At 53.8% G+C, this 10,704-nt stretch overlaps 1 protein-coding gene across 1 annotated transcript in view; it reads left to right on the top strand.

Annotated features, from left to right (window-relative positions):
• Positions 1–264: 264 nt before the first annotated feature.
• The window catches only part of SUPT5H (SPT5 homolog, DSIF elongation factor subunit), a 54,972-nt gene continuing 44,532 nt past the window's right edge, over positions 265–10,704 (top strand). Inside the window, exons 1-4 of the mRNA XM_060257885.1 lie at positions 265–363; positions 6,511–6,614; positions 8,375–8,537; positions 8,660–8,725. Of these exons, the coding sequence (XP_060113868.1) occupies positions 6,534–6,614; positions 8,375–8,537; positions 8,660–8,725 (310 nt within the window). The 5' untranslated portion in view covers positions 265–363; positions 6,511–6,533. The remainder of the gene's footprint in view (positions 364–6,510; positions 6,615–8,374; positions 8,538–8,659; positions 8,726–10,704) is intronic.

Here is a 10,704-nt window from a genome sequence, read left to right as displayed (position 1 = left end):
GGCCAGGCAGAGGGGGTTGTGTTAGCCAGCGAAGGGGAAAGAGAGTGGGAAAGAGGCCCTTCCCGGCCTCCGTCACCACGCCCCACCCACCCAATCCGCTGTCGCCTTTCTGCCTCACGTGACCTTTTCCGGCGCAGACCGCCCTTCGCGCGAGCGTCGCCTCAACGTCACCCGAGCGCGCCCCGCCTCCTCCCTTCCTTCTCCGCTCTGGCGTCCTCCGGCCCCGCCCCTTTCCCGGCGACGTCACGTCCGCGCCCCAGATCTCGCGAGACTTGGTCGGAATCCGTGAGGGGAACGGAGTTTCTTCTTCGTTTCGCTCTTTCCCATCTTCTCGTTCCTTTTCCCCGGCCCGGCCCGGCAGCGGTGAGTGGCGGCGGCTGAGGGGAGGCGCGGGGGCCGTTGGGGGCTGCGGGAACGACTCGCGCGGGCGTCGGGCCTGGTGGGGCCTGCGTAGGCCGCGGGTGGGCGGAGGGCGGAGAGGCCGCGGGAGATCGCGCCCTGGACGGCCCCCGCCTGCCCACGTCCAGCCACATCCCCACAACAGCCCTGCCAGGTAGGCCGGCAAAGGGGGAAAGGGGAGGGTTGCCAGCCTCCAGGTGGGCCCGGGAGATCCCCCGATTTGACATTGGAGCATGCATGCTGAGGCCCCTCCCCTCCCGAAACCCCGCCCTCTCCCAGCTAGGGATGCCAGCCTCCAGGTGGGGCCGGGAGATCCCCCGATTTGACATTGGAGCATGCATGCTGAGGCCCCTCCCCTCCCGAAACCCCGCCCTCTCCCAGCTAGGGATGCCAGCCTCCAGGTGGGGCCGGGAGATCTCCCGCTTTGACATTGGAGCATGCATGCTGAGGCCCCTCCCCTCCCGAAACCCCGCCCTCTCCCAGCTAGGGATGCCAGCCTCCAGGTGGGGCCGGGAGATCTCCCGCTTTGACATTGGAGCATGCATGCTGAGGCCCCTCCCCTCCCGAAACCCCGCCCTCTCCCAGCTAGGGATGCCAGCCTCCAGGTGGGGCCGGGAGATCTCCCGCTTTGACATTGGAGCATGCATGCTGAGGCCCCTCCCCTCCCGAAACCCCGCCCTCTCCCAGCTAGGGATGCCAGCCTCCAGGTGGGGCCGGGAGATCCCCCGCTTTGACATTGGAGCATGCGTGCTGAGGCCCCTCCCCTCCCGAAACCCCGCCCTCTCCCAGCTAGGGATGCCAGCCTCCAGGTGGGGCCGGGAGATCCCCCGATTTGACATTGGAGCATGCATGCTGAGGCCCCTCCCCTCCCGAAACCCCGCCCTCTCCCAGCTAGGGATGCCAGCCTCCAGGTGGGGCCGGGAGATCCCCCGATTTGACATTGGAGCATGCCTGCTGAGGCCCCTCCCCTCCCGAAACCCCGCCCTCTCCCAGCTAGGGATGCCAGCCTCCAGGTGGGGCCGGGAGATCTCCCGCTTTGACATTGGAGCATGCATGCTGAGGCCCCTCCCCTCCTGAAACCCCGCCCTCTCCCAGCTAGGGATGCCAGCCTCCAGGTGGGGCCGGGAGATCCCCCGATTTGACATTGGAGCATGCATGCTGAGGCCCCTCCCCTCCCGAAACCCCGCCCTCTCCCAGCTAGGGATGCCAGCCTCCAGGTGGGGCCGGGAGATCTCCCGCTTTGACATTGGAGCATGCATGCTGAGGCCCCTCCCCTCCTGAAACCCCGCCCTCTCCCAGCTAGGGATGCCAGCCTCCAGGTGGGGCCGGGAGATCTCCCGCTTTGACATTGGAGCATGCATGCTGAGGCCCCTCCCCTCCCGAAACCCCGCCCTCTCCCAGCTAGGGATGCCAGCCTCCAGGTGGGGCAGGGAGATCTCCCGCTTTGACACCTGATCTCCAGCTGACAGGGGTCAGCTCCCCTGGAGAAAGTGGCTGCTTTGGAGGGTGGACTCTAGGGCATCGGACCCTGCATGCTGAGGCCCCTCCCCTGCCCAAACCCCGCCCTCTCCCGGCTCCACCCCCAAAGTCTCCAGCTATTTTCCAACACAGACTTGGCAGCCCTATTCACGAAGAACGATGCTTCCAGAAGAAGTTTTTTTGCATTGAAGAATTTCAAATAGAGAAACGATGCTCCAAAGAACTTATCCTTTCGTACAGCAAGGCACGTAAGTTTTGGAACGTGGGACCAAAGTACTACCGCGTCGCATTCCTAAACTTATGTGCCTTGCTGTACAAAAGGAGGGACGGTGGCTCAGTGGTAGAGCATCTGCTTCGTAACCAGAAGGTCCCAGGTTCAATCCCCGGCATCTCCAAAAAAGGGTCCAGGCAAATAGGTGTGAAAAAACCTCAGCATGAGACCCTGGAGAGCCGCTGCCAGTCTGAGTAGACAATACTGACTTTGATGGACCAAAGAGGGTCTGATTCAGTAGAAGGCAGCTTCATATGTTCATATATATGTTCAAGGACAAGTTCTTTGAAGCATCGTTTCTCTGTTTGAAATTCCTCAATGCAAAAAACTTCTTCTGGAAGCATTGTTCTTTGTGAAAGACTTGACCGGTTGAATTTCTGCCTTCATCCATCCTTTGGAATTTCCTGGACATTGATTTGTCTGTAAATGACTTTGGGTGAAGGTTTATGTTTTTTATCTGCCATTTATATATATGGAATGCTTTTGCACAACTGAATATAAATTTCCAGTGTTTGTATTTATTTGGTATTAGTCTTTGGCAATTTGAGGCTGGGTTTTGCGGAGGTTTATTACCTTCATTTCCTGCTCTATTATCCGCGTCGCTCTTGGTGGGTTGCTGCAGCCGCCTGGTGGGGCCTGGAGATCTCCCGTTTTGACAGCTGATTTCCAGCTGGTGGAGATCAGCTCCCCTGGAGAAAACGGCTGCTTTGGAAGGTGGACTCTAGGACATTGCACCCTGCTGAGGCCCCTCCCCTAATCCCGCCCTCTCCCAGATCCACCCCCAAAGTCTCCAGGTATTCTCCAGCACAGACCTGACAACCCTAGGGGAGAGCCTGAGGCACAGAGAAGAAGAAGAAGAAGATATTGGATTTATATCCCACCCTCCACTCCGAAGAGTCTCACAGCAGCTCACAATCTCCTTTCCCTTCCTCCCCCACAACAGACACCCTGTGAGGTGGGTGGGGCTGAGAGGGCTCTCACAGCAGCTGCCCTTTCAAGGACAACCTCTGCCAGAGCTATGACTGACCCAAGGGAAAGAGAGACTGGCCTGAGGTGGGCCATCACTCAGTGGTGGAGGTTTATGGGTGCCACCTCCAGTTTAAAAAATGTATGAAGTTTCGAGTGGGACCACAATGCCCTGGGGTCCACTAGGGTTGCCAGGTCTGGGTTGAGAAATACCTGGAGATTTGGGGGGTGGAGGCTGAGGAGGGTGGGATTTGGGGAAAGGGAAGGGCTTTGATGGGGTATAATTGCATAAGGCAGGGGTGGCCAACGGTAGCTCTCCATATGTTTTTTTTTTTTTTGCCTACAACTCCCATCACCCCCATCCATTGGCCATGCCGGCTGGGGCTGATGGGAGTTGTAGGCAAAAAAAAACATCCGGAGAGCTACCGTTGGCCATTTCTGCATAAGATCCACCTTACCAAGCAGCTGGTTTTTTTCTAGGGGAGCTGATCTCTAATACCTGGAGACAAATGTAATAGCGGGAGATCTCCAGGCAGTAACTGGAGGTTGGCAACCCCATAGCACGCCCTCCAAAGCAGCCACTTCAGGGGGGGAAGTGCCATCTGGAGATCAGTTGCCGTTCCAGGTCTCCAGGCCTCTCCTGGAGGTGACCATCGAATCAGAGTTGTTACCGAGAGACTAGAAAACATAGAAAATGTGGCTTGAATTACTAAGAAAATTAAACAGTTTCTTTAATAAAGAAATTTACAATTGCCTTTACTCTAATAATCAAACATACAAGTCCAAAGGAATCCTCAAGGGATTTAAAGCATCTGCTTCTTTCACAAGGGTAATCCACGATACGTTAAAGTCCCCTGTTGGAAGCCTTCAAGGGCAGAAATTATTTGAGTGAAGATAGAATATGGCCTTCCCGATCATTAATTGCTCACGAATGTCTAAAATTCATATGATTGGCAGTCCTCCAACTATTCTCCTGTTTCCAGTTCAAATTCTTCATCAGGCAAAGGATTAGTCGTAAGCTCCTATAGTCGTAAAGGTTCATCAGGGACCAGAAAGGCACCAAGGGAATCTCTAAACAGGAAACATGCTCAGAATGGCTCAGGGAAAAGCACCTCACCCTGGAGACCTGCTGCCCGTCGGAGAAGAGTTAATCGTACTCATTGGGTGACTTTGCAATGCCATTGGGGCAGATGGAGTCAGGTTCTGTCCCTGAGAGAATCTGTTTCCTGTTGCTCCAGAAGGTCGGCCAAGAACCGGTGGATTGGAATTAAACCAAACGAGTTTTCAGCTCACCATTAGGAAGAACTTCCCGGCAGAGCGGTTCCTCAGTGGAACAGGCTTCCTCGGAAGGTAGCAGCCTCTCCTCCTTTTGAGGTTTTCAAGCGGAGGCTACCGGATGGTTTTCTGACAGCCGTGCATCTCTGAATTTGGCAGATCTTGAGAGGAAGGAATGAGCCGGTGCTTGGCTCTTGCAGTCCTTATTCTTTGCCCAAGATTGTCACTTTGGGGTCAAAAAAGGCATTTCCCTCCAGGCTAGATCGGCTCGGGGGTCCTAAAGGTTTTTTGCCTTCCCCTGTGGGAGCGGGGGGGGAAGGTAATTGTGAATTTCGTGCATTGTGCAGGGAAGCGGCAGATCACGTGACGTGATGGTGTCGCTTTACTCTGGTCAGACCTCACCTGGAGTCTTGTGTTCAGTTTGGGGCACCACATTTGAAGAAGGACCTAGACAAGCTGGAGCAGGTCCAGAGGAGGGTGACGAAGATGGTGAGGGGTCTGGAGACCAAGTCCTGTGAGGAAAGGTTGAAGGAGCTGGGGATGTTTAGCCTGGAGAAGAGGCGGCTGAGAGGTGATAGGATCACCATCTTCAAGTACTTGAAGGGCTGTCCTATAGAGGATGGTGTGGAATTGTTTTCTGTGGCCCCGGAAGGTCGGACCAGAACCAATGGATTGAAATTAGATCAAAAGAGTTTCTGGCTCAACATTAGGAAGAACTTCCTGACAGTTAGAGCGGCTTCTCAGTGGAACAGGCTTCCTCCTTGGGAGGTGGTGGGCTCTCCTTCCTTGGAGGTTTTTAAACAGAGGCTAGATGGCCATCTGACAGCAATGAAGATCCTGTGAATTTACGGGGGGAGGTGTTTGTGAGTTTCCTGCATTGTGCAGGGGGTTGGACTAGATGACCCTGGAGGTCCCTTCCAGCTCTAGGATTCTATGATCTTAAGTAGACTATATCAGGGGTGGCCAACAGTAGCTCTCCAGATGTTTTTTTGCCTACAATTCCCATCAGCCCCAGCCAGCATGGCCAGTGGCTGGAGCTGATGGGAGTTGTAGGCAAAAACATCTGGAGAGCTACTGTTGGCCACCCCTGGACTTATATGACCTTGGAGGACCCTTCCATCTCTATGTTTCAGTGGAAGAGCAGTCTTGGAAAGCCACTGCCTGTTTAGCAGGACAGCGCTGCTGTGTAGGGGAAGACTAGGGGTGTGAATATACGGCATTTATTAGGCTTCTTTTGGAAACCTAGCCTTTGCTTCCTAGCTCTTGGTTCACATGGGGGCCCGTTCCCAAGTGATCCAGAGGGAAGCAGGTCATGTAAATAGAGGGGGGGGGCGTGGAATTCAGAATACTCAGGTGGCCCCACCGCTCTAACATCAGCTGCAGAGCAGAGATCCCCAGTCATTTTGAGCCTGTGAGCCCCTTTGGAGTTCTGACACACAGCAGCTTTTTTCCAGACAACCAGGCAGGGCTTGTTCACTTTGAAATCATGGTGTCCCTCTCCGCCCAGACACCTTTTAGGCTAGAAATGACAACAAAGCCGGAACATGGCAAAGGGTGCCAGGAAAGATGCATGTGGGAGTCCATCTTTGCCAAACCATTGCAGCGCATTTGTGGGAGCCCAAGAACTCCGTGTTGGCCTTGGGCAAGAACGTTCCTATTCTACCACGTCCACAGGGCTGGCGTGTGGGAGTAGATGGGGTAAGTGGCTGCCGAAGGAGCTACCCCACCTGGGGGTGCCACTAGGCACCTCCTTACTCCCCTTGCCCAGTGCACAGTGCGCTACACTCTTCGGAGGCTTCCGTTAAGCGGCGTCTGGCTGCTTTCAAGCTGAAAGAGGCCAGGTGTCGCTAAAACACTGCGCTCTTCAGAGGCTTCCAAGGCATGCACACGAAACAAAAATTATAAAGGGAGCTTGTGGGGGGCGGGAAGGGGCGGTGCAGGGGTCTGCCTCTAGTGGCAGAATCCCTAACTCCAGCCCTGCACGTCCCTCCCTCTGCCTTTTTTTTATTTTTGCAGCTTTTTCTTTGCGAAGACGATGGCTTCGGCGCGCAGACTCGACTCATCCTAGGGCAGGGGTTGTTTGTAACGCAACGTGTTTGGGTCCTTCCCTCCTCCTTCAGGATATAGGAGAGCACTGCCAAAAATGTCCGACAGCGAGGACAGCAATTTCTCTGAAGACGAGAGCGAGCGAAGCAGCGAAGGAGAAGAAGTCGAGGAGAATGAGGTAAGGCTGACGGGAGGGAAGAAAGCGGTCCTGTATGTCTTGCCTTCTCAAGGAAACAAGTGGTGTTTGAACAGTCCAGAAAACTTCCAGGAGAGCCTGGGGCCCACCGTTGCGCTAGTCTCTGCACAATGAGCTTTGGAATATATTTTATACACGTCTGTAAGACACACAAAGATTATCTTTATCTCATGCTGTAGACCAGGGGTGGCCAACGGTAGCTCTCCAGATGTTTTTCTTTGCCTACAACTCCCATCAGCCCCAGCCATTGGCCACGCTGGCTGGGGCTGATGGGAGTTGTAGGCAAAAAAAACATCTGGAGAGCTACCGTTGGCCACCCCTGCTGTAAACTGTCTCTCAGCTAAAAACCTTCATGCTGTACATTTGGCGTAACACTCGTCTAAAAGGAATTTTGCTCGTTCCAAAAGGTTAATTATTTCTGTGGCATCTCAGTACAAAGTTTCTAGTTTTTCCATTGGAAAAATGGAAAGAGACGTTTTTTTCCTCTCTCCCGGTTTTTCTCTCTCACTTATTTAGCTTTGAGAGGAGTGGCTGTGTTGATCTGCTCCAGAAAAACTAGCGCAGGCTCTTGAGGCAGCTCAGAGGCAAATATGGTGTGACGTAATCCTGCTCTTCTCGGTTAGTGAATAGTTGTTGGGGCGTGAGAGGCTGCTAAATTGGACCTGGAAGATTCTCAGTTGCTGACCTGCTGATGTAGCAAGACCGGTCTTGAAAAACCTGGGCGAGGCCTCTCTGTTTTGGTGAGCTGCTTTGGGGAGGGGAAAAGGAGCCCCGTGGCGCAGAGTGGTAAAGCTGCAGTACTGCAGCCCGAGCTCTCCGCTCACAACCTGAGTTTGATCCTGGCGGAAGCTGGGTTCAGATAGCCGGCCCAAGGTTGACTCATCCTTCCATCCTTCCGAGGTCGGTCAAATGAGTCCCCAGCTTGTTGGGGGAAAAGTGTAGATGACTGGGGAAGGCAATGGCAAACCACCCCGTAAAAAGTCTGCCGTGAAAACATTGTGAAAACAACGTCACCCCAGAGTCGGAAACAACTGGTGCTTGCACCTTTACCTTTTTATGATGGTTAATAGCCCCGTGACGCAGAGTGGTAAAGCTGCAGTACTGCAGTTGGAGCCCTCTGCTCATGACTTGAGTTCGATCCCAGTGGAAGCTGGGTTCAGGGAGCCAGCTCAAGGTTGACTCAGCCTTCCATCCTTCCGAGGTCGGTCAAATGAGTCCCCAGCTTGCTGGGGGGAAAGTGTAGATGACTGGGGAAGGCAATGACAAACCACCCTGTAAAAAGGTCTGCCATGAAAACATTGTGAAAGCAACGTCACCCCAGAGTCGGAAACGACTGGTGCTTGCACAGGGGACTACCTTGACCTTTTTATGATGGTTAATAGCCCCGTGGCGCAGAGTGCTAAAGCTGCAGTACTGCAGTCGGAGCCCTCTGCTCACGACCTGAGTTCGATCCCAGCGGAAGCTGGGTTCAGGGAGCCGGCTCCAGGTTGACTCAGCCTTCCATCCTTCTGAAGTTGGTCATATGAGTCCCCAGCTTGCTGGCGAGGGAGTGTAAAAGACTGGGGAAGGCAATGACAAACCACCCCGTAAAAAGTCTGCCATGAAAACGTTGTGATGCGACGTCGCCCCAGAGTCAGAAACGACTGGTGCTTGCACAGGGGACGACCTGGGGGGGGGGGGGGGCGTGATCTGATGAAAAGCAGCAAACTGTAGTTTGGAAACTGAAGGTAAAAATTCTTCAGGCAGAAGAACGTGTCAGTGCTGTAGGCAGCGAGAAAGAGGAAGCGGAGGAAGAGGAGGAGGAAGAAGAGGAAGAGGACGACTATGACGAAGAGGAGGAGGAGGAAGACGATGACCGGCCCGCCAAGAAACCCAGACACGGAGGCTTTATTTTGGATGAAGCTGGTAAACGGCCTTCCTTCCCACCTCTTGGCCAGCCGTTTCAGAGCTACTTTGGAGGAAGAACCTCCTTGGGGGCCAGGTTTGGTCTGGCGCTGATCCAAGCGGGCCTTTGTTTTCCCCATCAGATGTGGATGACGAGTACGAAGATGAAGACCAATGGGAAGACGGCGCGGAGGACATCTTGGAGAAAGGTAAGACCAGTCCTTCTCGCGTCATCGACATCTGAAACAAATCTGGATGCCTGAGCGGGCTCGGTGCCCGTTGTCATGTTGACCCGCCAACGGATGGGCAGCAAAATGCACAACTATGCAGGCTTTTGAGACCCACGGCGTCCTTCTGCCCGTTACTCCCGAGGATGAGGCGGGCAGATTCTGGCTGGCCGTGTGTTCTCAGACTCAGGACACACCTTGTTTCTGACTTTTTTTGGGGGGGAGGGGGGGTTTGCTATCAAGTGATAGCTGACTTATGGCAACCCCGTAGGGCAGGGCTGGCCAAATTTGCTTAACGTAAGAGCCACAAACAATAAACATCAGATGTTTGAGAGCCACAGACAAGAACATAAGATGTTTGGGAGCTGCAAGACATGATCGAGGTTTACGAGATGATGCACGGGATAGAGAAGGTAGAGAAAGAAGTCCTTTTCTCCCTTTCTCGCAATACGAGAACTCGTGGGCATTCAATGAAATTGCTGAGCAGTCGGGTTAGAATGGATAAAAGGAAGTCCTTCTTCACCCAAAGGGTGATTAACACGTGGAATTCACTGCCACAGGAGGTGGCGGCGGCTACAAGTATAGACAGCTTCAAGAGGGGATTAGATAAAAATATGGAGCAGAGGTCCATCAGTGGCTATTAGCCACAGCGTGTTGGAACTCTCTGTTTGGGGCAGTGATGCTCTGTATTCTTGGTGCTTGGGGGGGCACAGTGGGAGGGCTTCTAGTGTCCTGGCCCCACTGGTGGACCTCCTGATGGCACTTGGTTTTTTTGGCCACTGTGTGACACAGAGTGTTGGACTGGATGGGCCATTGGCCTGATCCAACATGGCTTCTCTTATGTCCTTATGTCTGGGGCAGTGATGCTCTGAATTCTTGGAGGGGCAACAGTGGGAGGGCTTCTAGTGTCCTGGCCCCACTGGTGGACCTCCTGATGGCATCTGGATTTTGGCCACTGTGTGACACAGAGTGTTGAACTGGATGGGCCGTTGGCCTGATCCAACATGGCTTCTCTTATGTTCTTAAGGCAGGCAGGCAAATAGATGGGGAGGGAGAGGTGGAAAGAAAGCAACTTTAAATTTAATTCTCCAAGTGATGTAAAGGCACAAATGCCTTCTCCGAGTCAGCTGATGGGGCAAGGGAGGAAGGAAAGTAGGTAGGGAGGAAAGGAGGGAGGGAGGGGGAAAGGAGGGAGGGAGGAAGGCAAGTAGGGAGGGAGAGAGGGAGGAAAGAAGAGAGGGAGGGAGGAATGGAAGAAGGGAGGGAAGAAGGAAAGTAGGAAGGGAGAAATATGTGTGGAAGAGCCACATGTGGCTCCTGAGCCACCATCTGGCTACCCCTGCTGTAGGGTTTTGGAAGCAAGGGACAATCAGAGGCAGTTTGCCTTTCCCTTCCTCTGTGTAGCAATCCTGGGCTTCCTTGGTGGTCTCCCATCCAAGAACTAATCAGGGCTGATTCTGCTGAGCTTCCGAGATCAGACTTCGCTGGGCCCACCCGGTTGGGGGTACGCCGAGTTAAAGCGGTCCAGCAGTTTAAAGTCTTTGCACTTCCCGAATGTCCTTATTCTTCTTTCGAATCCGTCAGTCCCTTAAGCCTGGAAGATTTTTTAACGAAAAATATTTCAATCGCATTCTTAAGCTTCCGGTGAGAGCTAGAATTTCTTTTCTTTTTTAGCGTTCAAGGCCAAACTCCTTCCCTGCCGCTTTGTCAGAGTGAAAAAAAATGCGTAAGATTTATGGCCACAGCAACAGGTGCAAAGCTTAATATGGAATGGTGTGCGAGTACCCCCTGGTAGCTCTCGAGAAGGGAAAGGCCAGCGGCTAGGTGCTTCTTCTGCCCAGTTGCCCGAGAAGCTGCCCTCGGCTCTTGCTGGCACCTCCCCTGGCCTGGCAGCTTCCCTTTGGAGTGACGTGCATTTCATTCGCTTCTGCTTGTTCCATGCCACATCTTAATTTTGTTCC

This window comes from Heteronotia binoei, chromosome 17, assembly GCF_032191835.1.
Source record: "Heteronotia binoei isolate CCM8104 ecotype False Entrance Well chromosome 17, APGP_CSIRO_Hbin_v1, whole genome shotgun sequence".
Taxonomy (NCBI): Eukaryota; Metazoa; Chordata; class Lepidosauria; order Squamata; family Gekkonidae; genus Heteronotia; species Heteronotia binoei.
The sequence above is the reverse complement of the archived record's forward strand: the minus strand, read 5'-3'. Positions and strand labels throughout refer to the sequence as shown.